We start from the raw sequence: 25346 nt of genomic DNA on the forward strand, positions 1-25346 counted from the left end.
TATATGTCTGCAGTGTTAGATCAGTGGCCCAAAGGCATTTAACCCTTTCTTCAGCGCACTTTGGTGCCCACTTTGATGACCATTTTTGTGCCAGTTTTATTGTTTTTGTTGCCGTTTTTAAGCGTATTCACATCAGGGCTCCTCACTGCATTGTATGTTATTATTGTGATGATTATTTTTTGTTGTTAAACCTATAAAAAACAGAAAAGAAAAAATTGCCGAATAAGAAATTGACGAACAAGAAACCAACTTCAGCTCCGAATAAGAAACTGAACGAATAAGAAACCAACTTCAGCCTCGTCTGTGCCGGACAGGCGCAATGCCCCTAAACTCGTTATGAAACATATTGCCCCTGACGGAGGACAATTTTATGTTCCTAATTAGCTGCGTGTATTTTCAGCAGTGGGTCTCATTAATAACGTTGCATGGTTTCCCTTCTATCTCTTGTCTGTGGCTGCAAAAAGAGCTGACTGAGAATCCATCAGTGAGCTCAGTGGAACGGCCCAATAGGAGAGTAACTCCTTATCACACGGCTGTATCACCGGAAAACAGACATACAAATATATACCTCAAAAGAATGGAAAGGGGGGAGTGGAAAAATGTCCGGCCATGAAGAGGTTACTATAAAACAGGAGCAATGGATTCTACATTGGCCTCATTACAGCGTCAGAAGAACAATCCCTGCTGCAGTATACGGCGCTCTACACGTAGTAGCACCACAAGTCTCAGCACAACAGGCTCTGCTGGAGTTGTGAGTAGCAGTGACCGGAGACTACATCTCCCAGAATTCCCCGGAGTGTGGTGCGTGTGACGTCATGTCAGGGCGGCGGCGCGCTGCGCGGTGGGAGGGAGCGGCTCACCATCATGGCGGCTTCCATTTCGGGCTATACGTTCAGTTCCTTGTGTTATCACAGCGCTAATAGCGGCTCCGATCACGTAAGTGCGGGAGCCCCGGGGGACGGGAGCGCAGGACTGCGGGCCGGCACCGGGGAGGAGGTGACTGCAGCCTCGGGGTGATGACAGTGAGCAGGGCGGCCCCGGTGCCGGGAGTCTGTGCTGCAGGCATAACAGCGGGTGATGCCCGGGCGGCGGAGCAATCGCTGACTGCTGTGTCCTCTGCCAGGAGGGGTAGATGAGGGGCACAGGTATATGGGGCATCATGTAATGGCCTCTGTGTGACGTCACTGTGAGGACGTCTGCGTGTGACATCACTGGTTATGTCTGTGTGTATGACATCACTGTGAGGATGTCTGTGTGCGTGACATCACTGTGAGGATGTGTCTGTGTGCGTGACATCACTGTGAGGATGTGTCTGTGTGCGTGACATCACTGTGAGGATGTGTCTGTGTGTGACATCACTGTGAGGATGTGTCTGTGTGTGACATCACTGTGAGGATGTGTCTGTGTGTGACATCACTGTGAGGATGTCTGTGTGCGTGACATCACTGTGAGGATGTGTCTGTGTGCGTGACATCACTGTGAGGATGTGTCTGTGTGTGACATCACTGTGAGGATGTGTCTGTGTGCGTGACATCACTGTGAGGATGTGTCTGTGTGCGTGACATCACTGTGAGGATGTGTCTGTGTGCGTGACATCACTGTGAGGATGTGTCTGTGTGCGTGACATCACTGTGAGGATGTGTCTGTGTGCGTGACATCACTGTGAGGATGTGTCTGTGTGCGTGACATCACTGTGAGGATGTGTCTGTGTGTGACATCACTGTGAGGATGTGTGTGTGTGCGTGACATCACTGTGAGGATGTGTGTGTGTGCGTGACATCACTGTGAGGATGTGTCTGTGTGCGTGACATCACTGTGAGGATGTGTCTGTGTGCGTGACATCACTGTGAGGATGTCTGTGTGTGTGACATCACTGTGAGGATGTCTGTGTGCGTGACATCACTGTGAGGATGTCTGTGTGCGTGACATCACTGTGAGGATGTGTCTGTGTGCGTGACATCACTGTGAGGATGTGTCTGTGTGCGTGACATCACTGTGAGGATGTGTCTGTGTGCGTGACATCACTGTGAGGATGTGTCTGTGTGCGTGACATCACTGTGAGGATGTGTCTGTGTGCGTGACATCACTGTGAGGATGTGTCTGTGTGCGTGACATCACTGTGAGGATGTGTCTGTGTGCGTGACATCACTGTGAGGATGTGTCTGTGTGCGTGACATCACTGTGAGGATGTGTCTGTGTGCGTGACATCACTGTGAGGATGTGTCTGTGTGCGTGACATCACTGTGAGGATGTGTCTGTGTGCGTGACATCACTGTGAGGATGTGTCTGTGTGCGTGACATCACTGTGAGGATGTGTCTGTGTGCGTGACATCACTGTGAGGATGTGTCTGTGTGCGTGACATCACTGTGAGGATGTGTCTGTGTGCGTGACATCACTGTGAGGATGTGTCTGTGTGCGTGACATCACTGTGAGGATGTGTCTGTGTGCGTGACATCACTGTGAGGATGTGTCTGTGTGCGTGACATCACTGTGAGGATGTGTCTGTGTGCGTGACATCACTGTGAGGATGTGTCTGTGTGCGTGACATCACTGTGAGGATGTGTCTGTGTGCGTGACATCACTGTGAGGATGTCTGTGTGCGTGACATCACTGTGAGGATGTCTGTGTGCGTGACATCACTGTGAGGATGTCTGTGTGCGTGACATCACTGTGAGGATGTCTGTGTGCGTGACATCACTGTGAGGATGTCTGTGTGCGTGACATCACTGTGAGGATGTCTGTGTGCGTGACATCACTGTGAGGATGTCTGTGTGTCTGCGTGACATCACTGTGAGGATGTGTGTGTGTCTGCGTGACATCACTGTGAGGATGTGTGTGTGTCTGCGTGACATCACTGTGAGGATGTGTGTGTGCGTGACATCACTGTGAGGATGTGTGTGTGCGTGACATCACTGTGAGGATGTGTGTGTGCGTGACATTACTGTGAGGATGTGTGTGTGCGTGACATCACTGTGAGGATGTGTGTGCGTGACATCACTGTGAGGATGTGTGTGCGTGACATCACTGTGAGGATGTGTGTGCGTGTGCGTGACATCACTGTGAGGATGTGTGTGCGTGACATCACTGTGAGGATGTGTGTGCGTGACATCACTGTGAGGATGTGTGTGCGTGACATCACTGTGAGGATGTGTGTGCGTGACATCACTGTGAGGATGTGTGTGCGTGACATCACTGTGAGGATGTGTGTGCGTGTGCGTGACATCACTGTGAGGATGTGTGTGCGTGTGCGTGACATCACTGTGAGGATGTGTGTGTGTGCGTGACATCACTGTGAGCGTGTGTGTGTGTGTGCGTGACATCACTGTGAGGATGTGTGTGTGTGCGTGACATCACTGTGAGGATGTGTGTGCGTGACATCACTGTGAGGATGTGTGTGCGTGACATCACTGTGAGGATGTGTGTGCGTGACATCACTGTGAGGATGTGTGTGCGTGTGCGTGACATCACTGTGAGGATGTGTGTGCGTGTGCGTGACATCACTGTGAGGATGTGTGTGCGTGTGCGTGACATCACTGTGAGGATGTGTGTGCGTGTGCGTGACATCACTGTGAGGATGTGTGTGCGTGTGCGTGACATCACTGTGAGGATGTGTGTGCGTGACATCACTGTGAGGATGCGTGTGCGTGACATCACTGTGAGGATGCGTGTGCGTGACATCACTGTGAGGATGTGTGTGCGTGACATCACTGTGAGGATGTGTGTGTGTGACATCACTGTGAGCGTGTGTATTTAGCGTTAGTTACCGGCCGCCCCTCGCTATACATCAGGGAGCTCTCCGGGCGGTGGCGGCCATGTTAACCCTACGTGCTTCTGTCTGCTCCCAGCTCGTGAATAGCTTGTTTTCCCCCGTGTATTATTGCAGGCAGGGCGTCTTTATTGCAGGCTCGGGGTGTGCCTGCCTGTGTAAATCTATAACTAGCGCATCCTGTACAGTCACTTCATACATGAACATTCCGGATCATGGAAGAACTGTGAGACCGTGAGGCAAGAAGTGCCGTCACCGGGTCACATGAAGCTTCTGCTCCTGGCAGTTTAGACAATGGGTTTTTATTCTCTGCATCCAAATTTCTGTATTTAGTGACAGTGGACAGAGAAATAGCGATTATTTTTTCAGTTCTTTTGCCTTTTTTCCCAGTCACTCTTACTTTTCTGCACCTTTGTATTTGCCAGCGACATTAGATTCTACAGGGATCCTAAGAATAAGGGGCTACGCTGCTGGTTTAGCTTTGGGCTCCTGTCTGAGCTTTCCCTGTGGGCCTGACCACTCGCTGTGCCAGGAGCTGCAGCCGGCCTCATCACAGTCTGGTGACCGGGCATCGGTGTGTGAGGGAAAACATGGGGACGGGCGCAGAACCTGTCCTGTGCCCCATCAGGACCTGACCTCACCGGTCATACAGTGATGCATTATGCGATGTGTCTACATATATCAGTATTGTCCCTGCAGGAAGGATTTCTTCTGGGGGAAGTGAGACAGGAAGAGTCGTTCTCAATCAGCGATTCTCAGATCAGTAACACAGAACTATTACAAGTCATAGGTGAGTCCGAGGCTCGTCCCGCTCCCCATCCAGCACCTTGTCCTTCCCCCCCACCATCCCAGTCCCGCTCCCCATCCAGCACCTTGTCCTGCCCCCCAACCCTCCCAGTCCCGCTCCCCATCCAGCACCTTGTCCTACCCCCCAACCCCTCCCAGTCCCGCTCCCCATCCAGCACCTTGTCCTACCCTCCCAGTCCCGCTCCCCATCCAGCACCTTGTCCTGCCCCCCAACCCTCCCAGTCCCGCTCCCCATCCAGCACCTTGTCCTGCCCCCCAACCCTCCCAGTCCCGCTCCCCATCCAGCACCTTGTCCTGCCTCCCAACCCTCCCAGTCCCGCTCCCCATCCAGCACCTTGTCCTGCCCCCCAACCCTCCCAGTCCCGCTTCCCATCCAGCACCTTGTCCTACCCCCCAACCCCTCCCAGTCCCGCTCCCCATCCAGCACATTGTCCTACCCTCCCAGTCCCGCTCCCCATCCAGCACCTTGTCCTGCCCCCCAACCCTCCCAGTCCCGCTTCCCATCCAGCACCTTGTCCTACCCCCCAACCCCTCCCAGTCCCGCTCCCCATCCAGCACATTGTCCTACCCTCCCAGTCCCGCTCCCCATCCAGCACCTTGTCCTGCCCCCCAACCCTCCCAGTCCCGCTCCCCATCCAGCACCTTGTCCTACCCCCCAACCCCTCCCAGTCCCGCTCCCCATCCAGCACCTTGTCCTACCCTCCCAGTCCCGCTCCCCATCCAGCACCTTGTCCTGCCTCCCAACCCTCCCAGTCCCGCTCCCCATCCAGCACCTTGTCCTGCCCCCCAACCCTCCCAGTCCCGCTTCCCATCCAGCACCTTGTCCTACCCCCCAACCCCTCCCAGTCCCGCTCCCCATCCAGCACATTGTCCTACCCTCCCAGTCCCGCTCCCCATCCAGCACCTTGTCCTGCCCCCCAACCCTCCCAGTCCCGCTCCCCATCCAGCACCTTGTCCTACCCCCCAACCCCTCCCAGTCCCGCTCCCCATCCAGCACCTTGTCCTACCCTCCCAGTCCCGCTCCCCATCCAGCACCTTGTCCTGCCTCCCAACCCTCCCAGTCCCGCTCCCCATCCAGCACCTTGTCCTGCCCCCCAACCCTCCCAGTCCCGCTTCCCATCCAGCACCTTGTCCTACCCCCCAACCCCTCCCAGTCCCGCTCCCCATCCAGCACATTGTCCTACCCTCCCAGTCCCGCTCCCCATCCAGCACCTTGTCCTGCCCCCCAACCCTCCCAGTCCCGCTCCCCATCCAGCACCTTGTCCTACCCCCCAACCCCTCCCAGTCCCGCTCCCCATCCAGCACCTTGTCCTACCCTCCCAGTCCCGCTCCCCATCCAGCACCTTGTCCTGCCTCCCAACCCTCCCAGTCCCGCTCCCCATCCAGCACCTTGTCCTGCCCCCCAACCCTCCCAGTCCCGCTTCCCATCCAGCACCTTGTCCTACCCCCCAACCCCTCCCAGTCCCGCTCCCCATCCAGCACATTGTCCTACCCTCCCAGTCCTGCCCCCCAACCCTCCCAGTCCCGCTTCCCATCCAGCACCTTGTCCTACCCCCCAACCCCTCCCAGTCCCGCTCCCCATCCAGCACATTGTCCTACCCTCCCAGTCCCGCTCCCCATCCAGCACCTTGTCCTACCCCCCACCCTCCCAGACCCGCTCCCCATCCAGCACCTTGTCCTGCCCCCACCGTCCCAGTCCCGCTCCCGCTCCCCATCCAGCACATTGTCCTACCCCCAAACCCCTCCCAGTCCCGCTCCCCATCCAGCACATTGTCCTACCCTCCCAGTCCCGCTCCCCATCCAGCACCTTGTCCTACCCCCCCACCCTCCCAGACCCGCTCCCCATCCAGCACCTTGTCCTGCCCCCACCGTCCCAGTCCCGCTCCCCATCCAGCACCTTGTCCTACCCCCAAACCCCTCCCAGTCCCGCTCCCCATCCAGCACCTTGTCCTACCCTCCCAGTCTCGCTCCCCATCCAGCACCTTGTCCTACCCCCCCCCCCCCACCCTCCCAGACCCGCTCCCCATCCAGCACCTTGTCCTGCCCCCACCTCCCAGTCCCGCTCCCCATCCAGCGTGTTGTCCTGCCAACCCACCCTCCCAGTCCCGCTCCCCATCCAGCACCTTGTCCTGCTCCCCCACCCTCCCAGTCCTGCTCCCCCATCCAGCACCTTGTCCCCCTCCTCCGTCCTGACCCCCACCCTCCCAGTCCCGCTCTCCATCCAGCACGTCCTCCGACGTTAGCCCCCACCCTTCCAGTCCCGCTCCCCATACAGCACCTTGTCCCCCTCCCAGTCCCGCTCCCCGCCCCGTTTCTCATCCTCTGCATTTGTGTAATGTGCCATTTTCTATATCCTCATTGCCATCTGTAAACTACATTTTAACTGATTTGCCTACTTATTTTTTTTTTACTTTTCAGAGATCCATAGGCATGAACCATGTACAAATCTATTCAGGTGGGTGTCGCCCCCATTAATGAGATTTGCTGGTATTTTGTTATAAAGAGGTTGTTCACTACTTTGTCATTGATTACCTATCCTTAGGATAGGTCATCAATGTCTGATTGGTCGGGGTCCGGCACCCTGCACCCCTGACAATTAGCTCTTCTCCGTTCGGAACTTCTTGATTGCGGAGCTCGCTGTCTTCGGTTAGTGGCCGCGGCAGAGTGCTGCACACCCCCACCATTCAGATCAATAGGATGTGTAGTACCCTGCCGCGGCCATTATCAGAAGACAGAGCAGCTCCGCAATCGAGTACTTCCATCTACCAATAACAGCTGATCGGCGGGGGTGCCAGGTGTCTGACCCCGACCCATCAGACATTCATGGCCTATTCTAAGGATAGGTCATCAGTGAAAAAATAGTGGAGAACCTCTCTAAATGCGTGGGGAGTTTACATGACAGATGAGATCTCTTGGCTTCTGTTTTTTTTTTTCGGCACAATGTGGGTGATGAGGATGTGAGAACACAATGGATTTCTTTAGCGGTTTCGGAGCGGCTGGGGTGCGGTCACATGTGCCATTATGTTCCTGACCCAATAGATGTGAAGTGTGCCGCCACTTGTTAGGGGTATTCCCATCTAAACTGTGTCCTCAATCATGGCGCTGCTTGCTCGGCTGTTTCCATAACTCCTATTGACTTCAATGGGGAGGGCTTCACGAAACTCCACTGTGAGGAAATAGGCCAACAAGAAGGTGAATCCTGCGCTCCGCCATCACCTGCCTAAAGACGAGGCCTTGGATCTTTTTTTTAGCTGTGCGGCATGGTAGTTTTCCTTGCAGAGCTCCATCTGATGTCGAGAGTCATACTGGCTGTGTTCACTGGGAGAAGGATGCAAGTTATCGCATCTACAGCTGGAGAAAACCTCTATAAACCTTTTGCTTATAACGTCTGTTCTCTTCGCAGCTTTTACGATTACACGGGCACCGTCAATGAAGAGAGCCTTGATCGGATCCTCAAGGACAGACGGAAAGTAAGTCCTCTTTATTGGGTGACGTGTGTCCTGGGGGACTATTCAGCAGTAAATGTAGCAGTGTGTTACGCTGAGATCATTTAGATTCTTGGCATTGCTACATATAATCTGATTTCTCTATCCCCATGATGGCACCACGGAGAGAGGGGTCCGCCCCCAGGGACAGGAAACCTACAGATGAAAAAGGGCGTACCTCTCTCCCACATCAGTTGGTTTCCTGTCCCTGACGGGGAACCTACAGCACGTACCTGAAGGATTCTTCGTGGGATTCCAGGGAGCTGGCCGGTCGGTTCCTGACAGGGGGCGCCCTGTCACGGCTGGGTCCAGCAGGTTTTCGCCCCCCTTTTCATCCAACCCTGAAGCACCACCACGAGGGTCGGCGGGCCCTATGGGTGAGTGTTGCTGGGGGAGGCAGTGAAGAGGATCGAGCCTGCCTTCCCCAGGGAAAAAAAAAAAAAAAGGGGGAGGAAAGAGGCAGGTGACGGCGGTCACCGATACAGCCTCTGTACCGCTATTCGGTACATGGAGGTAGCGGCGGCTACGCTACCATAGCAGGCGCAGGAGCGCTAGATCGCGCAAAAGCGCCTCATGTCACCGCCGGACACCGCCGCCCAAACCGGAAGTGCGGGCCAGGGCGGAACGATAGAACGCGCGCACAGGCGTCCCCGATAATATCTTCCCTATAGGGCGCCTGTGCCGCGAACCGGAAGTGACGCGCGCGCATGCGCAAATGACCGCTTCTGCCGGCGGCAAGTTTAAAAATCAGCGTTCTCTAAGGAGGAAGCGTGGGAAACCCTCTCTTTGCGGAAAACGCAGAGCGAAACCACTATGAGCGATAAAGAGCAGTAAGAGGCACAGGAATGTGCACAATCATCACCTGAGCAAGTACTGCGGCATCCGCGTTCACAGCATCAGCGCAAGGGAAACACTTCTTCCTCCCAGCAGCGCAGCAGCAGCGGACGCTCAGGGTCACAACGCAGCAGAGTCTCTGGGAAAAGTACGCGGCCGGCGACGAATCCAGTGGATATAGTCCCGAGGCCAGAGACGGTATCTCTTAGTCGTAAGGGGTGAGTGATCTGCGTGAAAGTAATAATGTAATACGAGATTACTTTTTTCTCCTAGGGAAAAAATGTACAGGCAAATCAAAGCACAAACAGTGTGCGATATGTTCGGAAGAACTACCGTCCTCATGGGAAAAAAAGCTATGCGGGTCCTGCATAGAAAAAACCATTCAGGAGGAATCTCCGGCGTTCGCATCGGACCTGAAAACACTAATAAAGAATCAAGTTGAGAGTGCCCTCAAAGGCATTAAAATTCCGAGGAAAAAACATAGATCTGGTCATAAGTCTCCCGAATCCAGTGTAGAAGAATCAGAGAATGAAACATCTGACTCTAATGACTCATCGACATCCGAGACCTCTTCACTATCATCGGAGGGGGGACGCAGTTGCTTCCCCATCGAGGAGACAGACGCACTGGTAAAGGCCATCAGAACAACTATGGGTCTGGTAGACGAACGTCCTAAAAGAACAGCACAGGACATAATGTTCAGCGGACTAGAACAAAAGAAAAGAAGAGTATTTCCAATAAATGAGAAAATTCATTCTTTGATCAAAAAAGAATGGAAGAGACCGGATAAAAAAGTTCTCTTGACCCCCAAAAGGAAGTAACCGTTCGATGACCCAGCCTGCTCATCCTGGAGCAAGGCACCCAAACTGGATGTGGCCATAGCAAAGGCCTCTAAAAAAATTCGCCCTGCCCTTCAAGGACATGGGCACACTAAAGGATCCAATGGACAAAAAGGCAGACACCTTTTTAAAAAACTCCTGGGAAGCAGCAGGAGGGGGTCTAAAACCAGCCATCGCAGCCACCTGCACGGCCCGTGCTCTAATGGTATGGCTTGAGCATTTGGATTCGCAACTAAAAGAGAAAGTCCCAAGAGAGACAATACAAAAGTCAGTGTCCATGATGAAAGGGGCAGCAGCTTTTCTGGCGGACGCTTCGGTGGACTCAGCAAGATTATCAGCCAGGTCGGCTTCTTTCTCAAACGCCGCAAGACGCGCCCTGTGGCTGAAGTGCTGGCCGGGGGACCTGCAGACAAAGACCAAGCTTTGCTCAATACCTTGCGAAGGTGAATTCCTGTTTGGGTCAACGTTGGACGACATCCTCGACAAAGCAGGAGATAAAAAGAAATCTTTTCCGGGGTTCCCCAACCAGTCATATAGGCGCTCCTTTCGGAACAGAAAGTTCATGCGCAGAAGACCTCCAAAAGGAAATAAAGACGGATGGGAAGACAGAAGAAACAAAAACAGGGGCTTCTTGTTTAACAAACCCCCCCCTCCAGATAATAAAAAATCCCAATGAAGGTACTCCCCGGGTCGGAGGGAGACTAGCCGAGTTTCTTCCAGCCTGGGAAAGAATTTCAAACAGTCCTTGGATTCTAGGTAGCGTCACAGTTTCATAGAACGCAAGAGATTTCTTTGCCCTCCTTTTGTCCCAACCCTAAAAATGAGGGGGAAAAAACACTGCATACCCTAGACGTAAAAAGATGTCTGGTCCAATATCTATCAGCCACTAGGGAGTGCAGGAAGGATAGGGCTCTGTTTGTCTGCTTCCAGGGTCCACGCAAGGGACAAAAAGCATCGAAAGCCACGTTAGCAAGATGGATAAGAGACGCCATCGCCCTATCCTACTCATCCTGTGGGACAGCTATCCCAGAGAACATAAAAGCTAATTCGACCAGAGCAGTGGCATCATCCTGGGCGGAGAGAGCTGGCGCTTCAATACAACAGATATGTAGAGCGGCCACTTGGTCTTCCCAGTCTACATTTTTCAAGCATTACCGCTTAGACTTGACCTCCTCTGATCCTACCTTTGGGCGAAGGGTTCTAGAGGCAGTGGTCCCTCCCTAATAGCTATCTATTCAAATCTCTCCGTGGTGCCATCATGGGGATAGAGAAAATGGTAGTTACCTGCCGATAACGGTATTTCTCTGATCCCATGATGGCACCCGTATATTCCCTCCCTTTTCACACACAGGTGTGCACTTGATAATGTACTAGTAATTAATTTTAGTCACGGTGCCTCTGTTAAGTTAAATAGCTTAAGTTTAATTTGTGCAAATATTGAGTTGCAGCTGAAGTTCTGTATAAGGCTCTGTAATCCAACTGATGTGGGAGAGAGGTACGCCCTTTTTCATCTGTAGGTTTCCTGTCCCTGGGGGCGGACCCCTCTCTCCGTGGTGCCATCATGGGATCAGAGAAATACCGTTATCGGCAGGTAACTACCATTTTTAGCTTCATAGAAGATTTCTTTTTCTAATGATTTCTCTGTATTTTATTTTCACTAGTGATGAGCGAGTATATTCGGGTGGTCTCTGACTATTTGGGACTGCTCGGAGATTTAGTTTTTGTCACTGCAGCGGCATGATTTACAGCTGCTAGACAGCTTGAATACATGTGGGGATTCCCTAGCAACCAGGCAACCCCCACATGTATTCAGGCTGTCTAGCAGCCGTAAATCATGCAGCTGCGGCGACAAAAACTAAATCTCCGAGCACTAACAAATACTCGGAGACCACCTGAGTGTGCTCGGGAAAACACTCGCTCATCACTAGTTATCACGTCTTGTCATTGTTTCTCGGTGTCTGACTGACCATGTTATGTCTCTCCTAACCAAAATGCCCGTCGTCTTTGTGATTGGCAGAACGTGATCGGTTGGTACAGGTTTCGGAGAAATACCCAACAGCAGATGTCGTACAGAGAACAGATTTTGCACAAGCAGCTGACTCGCCTCCTTGGTGTACCTGACCTCGTCTTCCTGCTCGTCAGCTTCATTTCCACAGCCAACACTTCCACTCATGCCTTGGAATATGTGCTCTTCAGGCCTAATCGCAGGTGGGTCAAACGGCTAAAGTGATAATATAGTGTGTAATATGGAACATTGTGATCAAATCCTGGTTAAACCTATTTCTTTAATGGGGTTGGTCGTTTTCAGTTAAATTTCTCCCCTGGCCGCAGTAGAAAATCAAACAGCTGTACTCGCCTTCCTTGGGTCCATTGACGAGTCTCTGCGGCTGTTTCCAGCATTTGGCGTTGGCTCAGCGATGTAGAATTTGGCTAAAACCACTAAGCTCACTGATTGGTGGCTGCGCAGGCTTGGCAGTGAACCCGGTGAAGTTGAGAATGTAATTGAAAGGGAGCAAACCGTTTAAGGTGTATTTTTATGTTGTAACACTATTATGTGACATAAAAATTGTGGGTACTCAATCCTCTGGGCCACAATGATTCTGAGTGTGAAGGACTGCAGCAGTAGTATAGGGCCGCATCCCTCTTTAAAGGGAGTCTTGTGCCACAAAATGACTGTGCTAACCAAGCACATGTACCCCTTGACTTGGTCAAGCAGTTCAGTGCTCCTTCCCACCTACTTGTCCACCCCTTGTCTCTGTATACCCCTCTATTTTGATTGACAGCTCTGGCTTTATAGAGGCCAAAGATGGGGCGTGTTTAGATGCTAAAATGCACTGAACATACTTTTTGAGCCAGTATCAAAGTAGGATAGGCCATTCCAAACTTCCCAAATCCCCTGCCTCCAATCCCTGAACCAATGGGTCCCTTCCCACCAACCAAACCAAAATCCGCTGAACCGAACCCAGTCCATTCACCTCTCTCCAACCTCTCATCTGCTGACCCTGCGCTGCCAAAAAGTAGATCCAGGGATTCGGAAGGGCCAATCCCCCATCTTTAGGCCTCTGAAGCAATTCCTGCCTAATTCTTGGCTTTCTTCCCCCAAATAAGGTCTCGAAATATAGAGTTAATGGTATGAAACCACTTTTGGGGCAACCAAACTGGGGAATTATGCAATATATACAATAATTGGGGCATAAGAATCATTTTAATTAAGTTTATCCTTCCCACCACTGAGCTATAACTTGCACCACGCCCCCATTTTCTTCCTAAACCTGTCCAACAATGGGGACAGATTCAGATCGACGTAGCTCGAGAGAGGAAAAGACACTTGAACACCTAAATATTTGAACTGAGAAACTACTGTCAGCTTACTACCTTCCCCTCATATTGGGATGTTATCGCCCCCTTTATCCACTATCAAGATATTTGACTTTGCCCAGTTGATTTCAAGACCCGATAGATCACCAAATGTCCTAAGAATATTCATCGCACCCTCCAAGGCCTCTCCAGAATTTTCTGAAAAGAGTAACATGTCATCTGCATATAGGGCTATTTTCTCCTCTATCATGCCATACGGAACCCCCTAACCGAAGTCGAGCTCCTAATTGTCTGTGCCAGGGGCTCCACTGCCAACGCAAAAAGCAGCGGAGACAGCGGACACCCCTGCCTAGTCCCCCTATATAGGCCAAAACTTCCAGACAACTCTCCATTAACTCTCACCCTAGCAGTCGGAGAAGAATACAATAACCTCACCCACGAGATAAAAATCGGCCCGAAACCAAAAGATCTCAAAACCTCCCAAAGATAGCACCATTCAACACCATCAAGCGCTTTACGTGCATCCAATGAGACTACAACGCTATTACCCTTGTTGTCCAGGAATAATCTGCGTAAGTTTATCGCTGTAGACTTATTTGGCATAAAACCAGATTGATCGGGATGGACCAGATTCTGGACCACACTTGCCAACCAGTTAGCCACTACTTTAGCCAAAATCTTAACATCCGCCGTCAGCAGCGAAATTGGCCTATAGGATTCCGCCAATTCCGGGTCCTTACCTTCCTTTAAAATAACTACAACTGTCGTCTCTCTCATGGACGCCGGCAGCTCTCCCTCCCGTAGAGCGCCTCGTCAAAAACTATCTTTAATTTAGCCACTGAAATATCCAATAAATTCTTATATATCTCAACAATCTTGTTGTTAGTCATTGACATGACAGCAAGTCTAATCTCACATCTGCTTTTAACAACAGCAACCGGAAATTACATCTGTTTCCGGGCTGGAATGGTCTCTGCTCTCCTTGCTTAAAGCGTTCTCTCCTTGTCAAAGTGTACTGACAGTGCGCTTCCTTGCTGGCTTGTCACATTGCAAGGGAGCGCACTGTAACTGTACATTCAATGGGGATATAGCGCTGTAAGCATGTAGTGACCATGCATTCCATTTGACAAGACGCGTGCTCAGTAGAGCATGGATCAGCCCGACCCCTGAAATGGACATCACTGATGACGCTTTGTGGTTCGTGGATCTCTTCGGAGCATGATCCCGTTGTCTCCTGCATGCATAGCCGAGCCGAACATAGCAGAGCTGAGCTGTTCTACGACCAAGCTGTCCGATCAATGAGGAGGATTTATTAGACCGGGTCCTTAGGTGCATCTACACGCTCCACCGATAGCATGAGAATAACTGGAGGATGGACCCAGTGGCAATAGGCAGGGTATAGAGAGCCGTAGGGTCGTCATTAAGGGGGTGATCGCTGCAAATCGCTTATCACAGATTTACAATCTTCAGTGTCATTTCTTTATGTGGAATTCATTGCGGATTTCACCCTTAGTAAAAATCTGTTGCAAATCCACAGCCAAATCTGTACGATTTTTGCTTTGGAAAAAAGCAACAAATATTCTACCCTTAGTGCTGCCTCCTTGTGGTAATTGACTAAAATCTTTGTTTTTCCTTAGGTATAATCAGAGAGTTTCTTTAACAATTCCAAACCTGGGCACAACCAGTCAGCAGGAATATAAAGTGACTTCAGTGCCAAACACCTCACAGAATTATGCCAAAGTGATCAAGGAACATGGGTAAGTCTGCATGTTGTACATTGTGGACTGTAGGGAAGAAGCGCCATGTATACCTGTATTTTAGCACTACGTACGGCATTACATATGACACTGATGACTGTGGCTGCTGCCACCTATTGCCCAGTTCTCGCAGCTGCAGCACCTGGCATAACAGTGCCACCTAGTGGCTAAATATAGGTGACTGGTAAAAGCTGCAATTGTAGGACTCTTAAGGCTATGTGCACACGTTGCAGATTATTTGCTTTTTTCTAGCGTTTTTGCGCTATAAAAACGCTATAATACCGCAAATAATCTGCATATATTAAGCATCCTATCATTTTTAATGAAATCCGCAATTCCTGTGCACATGATGTGCGTTTTTCCGCATGAAAAACGCATTGCGGAAAAATAATGAACCTGCTCGTTAATTTTGCGGGTTTTTTTCGCGGTTTTCCCACTGTCTAATGCATTGGGAAATGTCTGGAAAAAAATGCGTCAAAACCGCGCCAAAAAACGCATGCGGATTTCATGCGGAAATCTCCCAGAAATGTCCAGATTTTCACAGGAATTTTCTGCATGAATTCCTGAACGTGTGCACATAGCCTAACATGGAGCCGTTGGGCATTTCATTTCATCAGAAAGATTCGGGTTTTGGTTAACTCTTGCCTTAATACATTTTTTTTTAATATTTATATGCTGTATTTTTATTATTAGAGAACCTTTATTATGAATCCCGATTGATCCCACTAAATAATAAGCGTGTTAAAATAGATATATTTTTTAAGAATTACCTTACTTAGAATTCCATTAACAAAATCTTAAACAGTCAAATTTATTTAGTCATTAAAAACAAAACAAAAACAAACCTACCGTACTTCATTCTCACAATGGGTCTATCAGTATCCTGATTACTATAGGTGACACTATTTCACCCTATATTGTTATCCTATCCTAGCCGCGGATATGTAAATGGCTAACCGGAGGGTGTAGAACGGATGCTAGTGACCGGTTCCCCTGAACACTATAGCATTAGCAGATTCTGATGATGGTAGGTTTGTCCCGGTGGCTGATCCTCCACAGTATGTCACAGAGCAGAGTTGTGTTCTGAGGAGGTTGGAACACTGGAAGATTGGGGGTCACTTATCTCATTATTATTGATTCATCAGGGGGCGCAGACAGTGGGTGGAGGAATAGACGGGCGCCATTCATCCCTGATTCTAGGGTGCCAACTTCCGTGGCCAGTAGACATAATAAAATAGTGTCGCCTGTAGTTATCAGGATATTTATTTGCCCATTGTGGGAATAAAGTATGTTTGTTGTTTTCCATTTTTAATGCATATCTAATAAACTTGGCTTTTTAAGTGTTTTTTTTTTTTTTTACGATATACTATTTTAAATGATTTTGAGACCTATAATATACTAAATGTTTTCATACTTAGAATTCCTCATCATTTTCCCCCCTACTGTTGTAAGGGTTTTTCCAAAATCACAAGTAATCTCCTATTCATGGGATAGGTACGTTGTTGTCTATTGGGGGTCTGACTGCTCGGTTCTCCCGACAATCCCAAGATTGTGACTCTGCTGCTCCTTGTTTAAAGGGAGAGAGGTGCTCATCCTCTACCATTCATTGTCTATGGGACTGCTGGAGAAAGGCCCGAGTTCAGCGATCAGTTATTTCTGACAGCCCATAGGCAATGAATGAAGTGTGGGACAAGCATGCACAGATCTGCTTCCTTCAAGAGGAGGCTGCCCCTTTCTCGGGATCACTGGTGGTCCATGAGGTCAGATATGGGTAGGGGGATAATGATTTTGGTAAAAGCCCTTTAAGCTTTTCATCCACTGACCTGCCCAGTGACGTGCTGTTCATACTAATGGCCGTTCATAGACTGAGCATTTTGACAGCGGGTTTGCTTCTTCAGGCAGGGAATATTTATAGCATTTATTTCTACTTTTTTTTTTCTTCTCATTTTAGTACCAATTTTTTTGATAAGGATGGTGTAATGAAGGACATCCGATTAATTTATCAGGTTTATAATGCGTTACAAGAGAAGGTTCAGGTAAGGAGGCATCTTCCTGTAAAATGACGGCATCAGAGACCGGTAACCTGTAATTCTCAGCCCGTGGTCTTTTATTGTAGGTGATCTGTGAAGAGGTAGAAAAGAGCGAGAGGGTTGTAGAAGCTCGACAGATGGAAGTGAATGATCTCCGAGCCCAGATCTGCAGGAGGAAGGCAGAAAAGCAACGCAAAGAGAGTAAGCTTCAGTGTTCTTGTGCGAGCGTAAACTCGGGCCTGTTCACGTAACGTTTATGGCCTCGCTTTCACACATATGCCAAGACGTATGCGGTATAGTTGCGTCAGTCACCTGTAGGGTAATAAAACAACAGGTTTTTTTTAATACTTTTTAGTAATTTAACTCCTTCCTGACATCTGACGTACTATCCTGTCATCTGACGTACTATCCTGTCGAGGTGGGGTGGGCCCGTATGACCACCAACTGGATAGTACATCATACGCGATCGGCCGCGCTCACGGGGGGAGCGTGGCCGGGTGTCAGCTGCCTATCGCAGCTGACATCCGGCCCTATGTGCCAGGAGCGGTCACGGACCGCTCCCGGTACATTAACCCCCGGCACACCGCGATCAAACATGATCGCGATGTGCCGGCGGTACAGGGAAGCATCGCGCAGGGAGGGGGCTCCCTGCGGGCTTCCCTGAGCCCCACGCAGCAACGCGATGTGATCGCGTTGCTGCAAGGGTCTCCGTACCTCCCTCCCTGCTCCAGGCCCGTATCCAAGATGGCCGCGGCATCCGGGTCCTGCAGGGAGGTGGCTTCACAGAGCCTGCTCAGAGCAGGCACTGTGAAGCCTGCAGTGCTGTAAGTCAGATCGGTGATCTGACAGAGTGCTGTGCAAACTGTCAGATCACCGATCTGTGATGTCCCCACCTGGGACAAAGTAAAAAAGTTAAAAAAAAAAATTTCCAAATGTGTAAAAAAAAAAAAAAAAATATTATTCCCATAAATACATTTCTTTATCTAAATAAAAAAAACAAACGAGTACACATACGCGATCAAAAAGACGGATATAAATAACCATGGTACCGCTGAAAACGTCATCTTGTCCCGCAAAAAACGAGCCGCCATACAGCATCATCAGCAAAAAAATAAAAAAGTTATAGTACTCAGAATAAAGCGATGCAAAAATAATTATTTTTTTCTATAAAATAGTTTTTATCGTATAAAAGCGCCAAAACATAAAAAAATGATATAAATGAGGTGTCGCTGTAATCATTCTGACCCAAAGAATAAAACTGCTTTATCAATTTTACCAAACGTGGAACGGTATAAACGCCTCCCCCAAAAGAAATTCATGAATAGCTGGTTTTTGGTCATTCTGCCTCACAAAAATCGGAATAAAAAGCGATCAAAAAATGTCACGTGCCCGAAAATGTTACCAATAAAAACGTCAACTCGTCCCGCAAAAAACAAGACCTCACATGACTCTGTGGACCAAAATATAGAAAAATTATAGCTCTCAAAATGTGGTAACGCAAAAAATATTTTTTGCAATAAAAAGCATCTTTCAGTGTGTGACGGCTGCCAATCATAAAAATCCGCTAAAAAACCTGCTATAAAAGTAAATCAAACCCCCCTTCATCACCCCCTTAGTTAGGGAAAAATTAAAAAAATGTATTTATTTCCATTTTCCCATTACGGTTGGGGCTACAATTACGGTTGGGGCTAAAGTTACGGTTAGGGTTTAGATTACATTTACGGTTGGGAATAGGGTTGGGATTAGGGTTAGGGGTGTGTCAGGGTTAGGGGTGTGGTTAGGGTTACCGTTGGGATTAGGGTTAGGGGTGTGTTTGGATTAGGGTTTCAGTTATAATTGAGGGGTTTCCACTGTTTAGGCACATCAGGGGCTCTCCAAACGCGACATGGCGTCCGATCTCAATTCCAGCCAATTCTGCTTTGAAAAAGTAAAACAGTGCTCCTTCCCTTCCGAGCTCTCCCGTGCGCCCAAACAGGGGTTTACCCCAACATATGGGGTATCAGCGTACTCAGGACAAATTGGACAGCAAAGTTTGGGGTCCAATTTCTCCTGTTTCCCTTGGGAAAATAAAAAACTGGGGGCTAAAAAATATTTTTTGTGAGGGAAAAAAAAAAAGATTTTTTTTATTTTCACGGCTCTGCGTTATAAACTTCTGTGAAGCCCTTGGTGGGTCACCACACATCTAGATAAGTTCCTTGGGGGGTCTACTTTCCAAAATGGTGTCACTTGTGGGGGGTTTCTACTGTTTAGGCACATCAGTGGCTCTCCAAACGCAACATGGCGTCCCATCTCAATTTCTGTCAATTTTGCATTGAAAAGTCAAACGGCGCTCCTTCCCTTCCGAGCTCTCCCATGCGCCCAAACAGTGGTTTACCCCCACATATGGGGTATCAGCATACTCAGGACAAATTGTACAACAACTTTTGGGGTCCAATTTCTTCTCTTACTCTTGGGAAAATAAAAAATTGGGGGTGAAAAGATAATTTTTGTGAAAAAATATGATTTTTTATTTTTACGGTTCTGCATTATAAACTTCTGTGAAGCACTTGGTGGATCAAAGTGCTCACCACACCTCTAGATAAGTTCCTTAGGGGGTCTACTTTCCAAAATGGTGTCACTTGTGGGGGGTTTCAATATTTAGGCACATCAGGAGCTCTCCAAACGCAACATGGTGTCCCCATCTCAATTCCAGTCAATTTTGCATTGAAAAGTCAAATGACGCTCCTTCGCTTCCGAGCTCTGTCATGCGCCCAAACAGTGGTTTACCCCCACATATGGGGTATCGGTGTACTCAGGACAAATTGTACAACAACTTTCGGGGTCCATTTTCTCCTGTTACCCTTGGTAAAATAAAGCAAATTGGAACTGAAGTAAATTTTTTGTGAAAAAAAGTTAAATGTTCATTTTTATTTAAACATTCCAAAAATTCCTGTGAAACACCTGAAGGGTTAATAAACTTCTTGAGGGTATGTGCACACGTTAGGATTTTTAGCGTGTTTTTTGCGGAATTTCGCCATAAAAACGCTATAAATCCGGTAAAAAAAAAACGCTAACATTATGCATCCTATCTTTTAGAATGCATTCCGCATTTTTTGTGCAGATGTTAGCGTTTTTTTCCGCAAAAAAAACGCATCGCGCAAAAAATCCGGACATGCTCTATCTTTTTCCGGATTTTTTGCGGATTTCCTATCAAAAAGGTCATTCCGGAAAAAAAAAAAAATCTGCAAAAAATCCGCGCAAAAAACGCGCAAATTCTGTGAGAAATCCGCGCAAAAAAAAGCACGCGGATTTCTGGCAGAATTCTCAGGATTTTGTCAGGAAAAAATCCTGACGTGTCCACATGCCCTGAATGTGGTTTTGGGCACCTTGAGGGGTGCAGTTTTTAGAATGGTGTCACATTTGGGTATTTTCTATCATATAGACCCCTCAAAATGACTTCAAATGAGATGTGGTCCCTAAAAAAAAATGGTGTTGTAAAAATGAGAAATCGCTGGTCATCTTTTAACCCTTATAACTTCCTAACAAAAAAAAATTTTGTTTCCAAAATTGTGCTGATGTAAAGTAGACATGTGGGAAATGTTACTTATTAAGTATTTTGTGTGACATATCTCTGTGATTTAATTGCATAAAAATTCAAAGTTGGAAAATTGCGAAATTTTCAAAATTTTCGCCAAATTTCCGTTTTTTTTCACAAATAAACGCAGGTACTATCAAAGAATTTTTACCACTGTCATGAAGTACAATATGTCACGAGAAAACAATGTCAGAATCACCAGGATCCGTTGAAGCGTTCCAGAGTTATAACCTCATAAAGGGACAGTGGTCAGAATTGTAAAAATTGGCCCGGTCATTAACGTGCAAACCACCCTCGGGGCTTAAGGGGTTAAAAAGTGTTGTACTACAAGCTCTGTATTACCTAATCCCCGGCATTTATTGACAGCTTACTACCTACACCGTGCATAGGCAGAAAGCTGTCACAGTGCTGGCAGGTAAAACCGGAGTTCATGAATATTGAGGTCTATATAGCACAAGGTCATCACTGAGAGGACAAGTGGATTAAACAGTGTTTTATCAAAACTACAGCAAGAAGCCCAGAAAGTGACGCAGCGTTAGAATCGAGGTTTATGACCCAATTTTACGCTGTTCTCACATGGTGCAGAATAAACCTAGTGATGCATTCCCTATTGTGTGAACTAAGTATGTGGCCTGCTGGTAATGTGTTTTTGAGTTAATGGATTTATGTAGGTTGATTAGAGAGAATCTGGAGGTTGGAAAGTCAGCAGAAAGTCAGAGGCGGAATGGTTGCATAAAGTCCTGGCAAAGTCTCATGTTTTGTAATTGGGCTTTTCATCCAGCCCATGCTGACCATGGATCTGAGTTTTTGTGGCAGACATTTCAACACCAAAAACCATTTAAGTCATAGCCTGTCAAGTTGTTTTAGAGGGTTTTTCACCACTTTAATGGCAGATGCAGACGGCCGTAGCTTTTCTCCTCTGACAGAATTGGGCCAATCAGAGATCAGAGTGTAGGCGTAGTGCGATCTGATTCTCTCGGATGAGGATAAGATGGAGAAAAAAAAAAATTTGCCGCATTCTCCATTCTGTGAGTGCACGGAATTCATACTGCACTCTGATGTCATCCGAGTGCAGTCTGATGTTTCCCACGCGCTCATTAACTTGCATGGCGCCATTCAAATATTGGATCAAACTTGGACATGCAGTAATTTTTCTTCACAGCCACAAAGACTTAACATTGGTCCTAGTGCGATCCGGATGTTTTGTCATACCGCACGCAAACAGTAAATACACTCATCTGCCCCTGCCGTAATATTGATGACCCATCCTTGAAAGGATTCCTCTACAATGATATTAGAATAGGTCATGAATCTCGGATCAGTGGGGGTCCAAAATGTGGCATGGAGTGCGGAGCGGGCCACCAGCGCTCAGTCACTGGTTAGTGGCCGCTCCCAGGTTCTGCAGATCACCTCCTTTAAGGTCCTACCAATCTGGTATTGTTTGTTTATTATGCTTATGTATATAGCGCCATCATCTTCCGCGGCGTTTAGACAGAAATCATCACTGTCCCCATCGGGGCTCACAATCTACATTCCCTATCAGTAGGTCTTGGGAGTGTGGGAATAAACCGGAGAACTCGGAGGAAACCCACGCAAACATGGAGAGAACATACAAACTCCTTGCAGATGTTGTCCTTGGTGGGATTTGTCCCCAGGACCCAGCGCCGTAAATCCACCATGACGTGTCAATAGGATGTCATCAATATCATTGTGGTGGAGAACCCCTTTACGTTAGTCCATAACTGAATATACATAGCTTTGCCACCTCTGCCTTCATGTGATCGTTACAATTGTTTTTTGCTTTTCTTTTTCGTCTGACTTTTCCGCAATTTCTTCTTCCACCAGATCTGCGTCAGTCCATGGTAATCCAGACACAAGTGCCTGTAGAGAGCATGGTAACGTTTGCAGACTCTTTAGATTCCTCGACCAGACCGCAAGAACTCCTTCCTCCTCCGTACTCCGAGGGTATAAACGCGGATGAAGGAATAGATAGCACACCCGACATGCCCCGGCCGCAGGCTGTGGGCTCCTCTTGTCATGTTCCCCAAGAGGTTAAAGATCTCAGCAAAATAGCCTCCAAGACGGCCATGAATGAAGACACAGACGAATCGCCGAGCGATTACAGAAAATCCCCGCTGCGGTCAGAATCTCCCGACAGTGAGATGTTAGAGGAGCAGCCTTACCACGCGAGCACACCGCCAGATGGAGAGCTGGCGCGACAGTGACTAGCACCCTGATGCCCAAGACCGGCACTAGGTCTGATGGTGGCACGGAAACATGGAATGTAGACGGGCGACGCTGCTGGCCTTTTATTGGGGTCTCTCGCCTGCCTGTGCGTGGGCCTTATACTCCCATCAGCTTCCTGTACTCGCTGTCCGTGTGTGCGGAGCTGAAGAGTACACCCAGCTGCTTGTTGTATGTTTCATGTATATTTGGAGCCAGTACTGTCAACCTCAAGGGGGGGCGTTGTGTAGATTTAAAGGGATTTTTAGGTAATAAGGGAGGCGGGACATTGAACAGCTCACACCCTACTTTTTTTTTTTTTTTGCCTGAAGTCTACAGTAAATGAACCTCTCAACTCCAAAACTTGCAGCTGACGCAGTCAGGGGAGGCGTGGACCCCTTCACCATATACATGTATCTATCACTTTCCCATAATCCCTTTAAATTCTATTACATAGTGATCGATTCTTGCACCTTTTGAAAAATGATTAGTTCACCAAATTGCACAATCTTGGATAAATTGAGGATTTTTACTTATGTTATCACTTCCCAAAATGAACAGTAATAATGGACTGCGGTTGCCGAATGAGACCCCAGGGTGAAGCTTCACATACGAGTAACCAAAGCGTCCATACAATTAGGTGAGTGCTTCGGGGGAGTAATGTGGAACAGAGCCGGACCCCGCACAAGCCCTGATGACCCTGCGCCCAGCGCTTCCTGAAGGTTATCTAAGATATGATTCTGTTGCAAATAATTTACATTTTTTTTTATTATTATTATTCCTCCCCTCACAAGAACTGATGGACTCTTTCCCTTTAACTGCTGCAATGTGACCGGTTCTCGGAAATTTTATAATTAGCTGCACTTTTTAAATTAATTTACTAAGTAGGTTACATATTCCCCAGCAACTAATACTATGGACTTAGGTGCCTGATCCTTCACTCGGACGTTACTTGTACAGAAGTGCACATGGGGTCGCTGCCGGCTCCTTGGCCGGGATATATCTTATTTGATGTCGGCCTTCGAACACTAGCGACGTGACGTCACGTTTACTGCCGATTAAAACCTCTGCCTGGAAAATGGTAACAGAGAGCTCGTCTCCTGCTCGGAATGGTGCACATATTTCAGCCTTAAGACTGGTACAAATCAAACATAATAAACGTGCTTTAGTTTATCGAACCCTGGTCCCCGGATTATGTGTGCAATCAATATTTGGTTACGGTGGAGACAACGTCCGATTTGGGATTTTATGTAATCGTGTTTAGTCTTTGTGGTATTAGTTCTAGATTCTTATTAGCATTATTTGCAGAAAGGAAAATACCTGACCGCAGGCGGCATTTCCGATAGTGAGATTGCGTTCTATCAAATTTATGTGTGTAGGCAAGATGAGAAGTGTAAAGGAAAGGCTGTACGGCATTTCCAACTTTGCCCTGTTTTATTTTCCGAAAAAAAGGCCGGCCAGAGTGCAACTGTGGCATTAAGGTGTGCATTCACGTGAGAGAGTTCACTGAACCCCCTGATTTGGGCTGGATCAGCCTGCTGTCTGTGTTAGCGGGGGTCTGCCCTGAAGGTAAGTGTCATTTGGGCGACTAGTCCAAGAGGCCGGACCATGGCAGCTTTGTCCCGGTCACCTATATCAACAGTCAATCTAGTGGAGTGGAGCACGGAGACTCCTCCGAAAAGCCATCGGAGACACTTGTAAAAGTACATACGTGGCTGGAAAAAAAAAATAGCCAGACTTATTCATCCCGCCTGTGGTTTAGACACTATGAATAAGCTATCAGGTTCCCTTTCACGTGTCCGATCGTTTCTTCCTCAATGGCCCATTCCCTCCGAAAACACACAACCAAATAATTGTTTGCTCGATGGGCCCATCCCAAACATATCCACATGGTTTAGACCTTGAAAGTGTGGCTATGTCTCATGCCAATGTGAATTCTAAGACATCTCCAAAAGTTGCCAAGTGATCATGCTCTGCTGTAGAGGTGAATGGAGCGAGAAGCACACGTGCAGCCACCTGTCGCCGCAGGAGGCAGGGCTCTGTTCTCAGAGTTTGGACCTGCATCTATCAGGTATTTTTGGCATATGCAGTGGTTTGCAAATTACATGATCTGTGTTCACGATTTTATGACTGTTAGTCTTGTAATGGCAGAAGATTTTTTTTTTTTTCACATTTGATCACAAAATATCAAGCTGAATTGATAAATGTTTTCATTTTAATGAGCGTGCATCATCCTTATAAAGTCATGTGAACCAATGATCCCCCTCACATAAACATGGGCTAGGTAGGGTACCTGGGTGCTTTTTGCAACCAAGATCATTATGGCTACTCCCCAAGAGCACAAAAATTGTCAATTTACCACAAGCCGAGTAAAGTATCTATATATTTTTTTTTCTTTAGCTACTTTCACATGAGCATCTTCAAAATTGTCGATTTTTTTCACCCAGAAAACAAACGTTGATTTGTAATCCGTATGGCCGTTCTTTACACCGGTATACCATCGTTATGTCCCTTTAGTACATCCGTATGAGTCTTGCATTAATTTAATAAATCCTAAGAGGCCATGTACAGTTTACTATGTTAATAATTGTAAAGGATCTATACGCAATTCACAAGTCATTGTGACACACAAGTCACAAAAATTAATTAGGATTTCTTACGAATTACGTGTTGCGGCAATTTGTAGGTTACAACATGACCGCATTTTTGTGT

The 25346-nt window shown here is 48.1% G+C and overlaps 1 protein-coding gene across 1 annotated transcript; it reads left to right on the forward strand.

Moving 5' to 3' along the window:
- Nucleotides 1-817: 817 nt before the first annotated feature.
- ABRAXAS2 (abraxas 2, BRISC complex subunit) lies at nucleotides 818-23812 on the forward strand. Its single transcript, XM_069753882.1, has 9 exons — nucleotides 818-936; nucleotides 4467-4557; nucleotides 6993-7029; nucleotides 7978-8044; nucleotides 11750-11940; nucleotides 14688-14807; nucleotides 16759-16843; nucleotides 16924-17038; nucleotides 22257-23812. Exons 1-9 carry the CDS (start codon nucleotides 865-867, stop codon nucleotides 22634-22636), a joined length of 1158 nt encoding a protein of 385 aa, XP_069609983.1. The 5' UTR covers nucleotides 818-864; the 3' UTR covers nucleotides 22637-23812.
- The last annotated feature ends 1534 nt before the right edge of the window (nucleotides 23813-25346 follow it).

Source organism: Ranitomeya imitator, chromosome 2 (genome assembly GCF_032444005.1).
Source record: "Ranitomeya imitator isolate aRanImi1 chromosome 2, aRanImi1.pri, whole genome shotgun sequence".
Taxonomy (NCBI): Eukaryota; Metazoa; Chordata; class Amphibia; order Anura; family Dendrobatidae; genus Ranitomeya; species Ranitomeya imitator.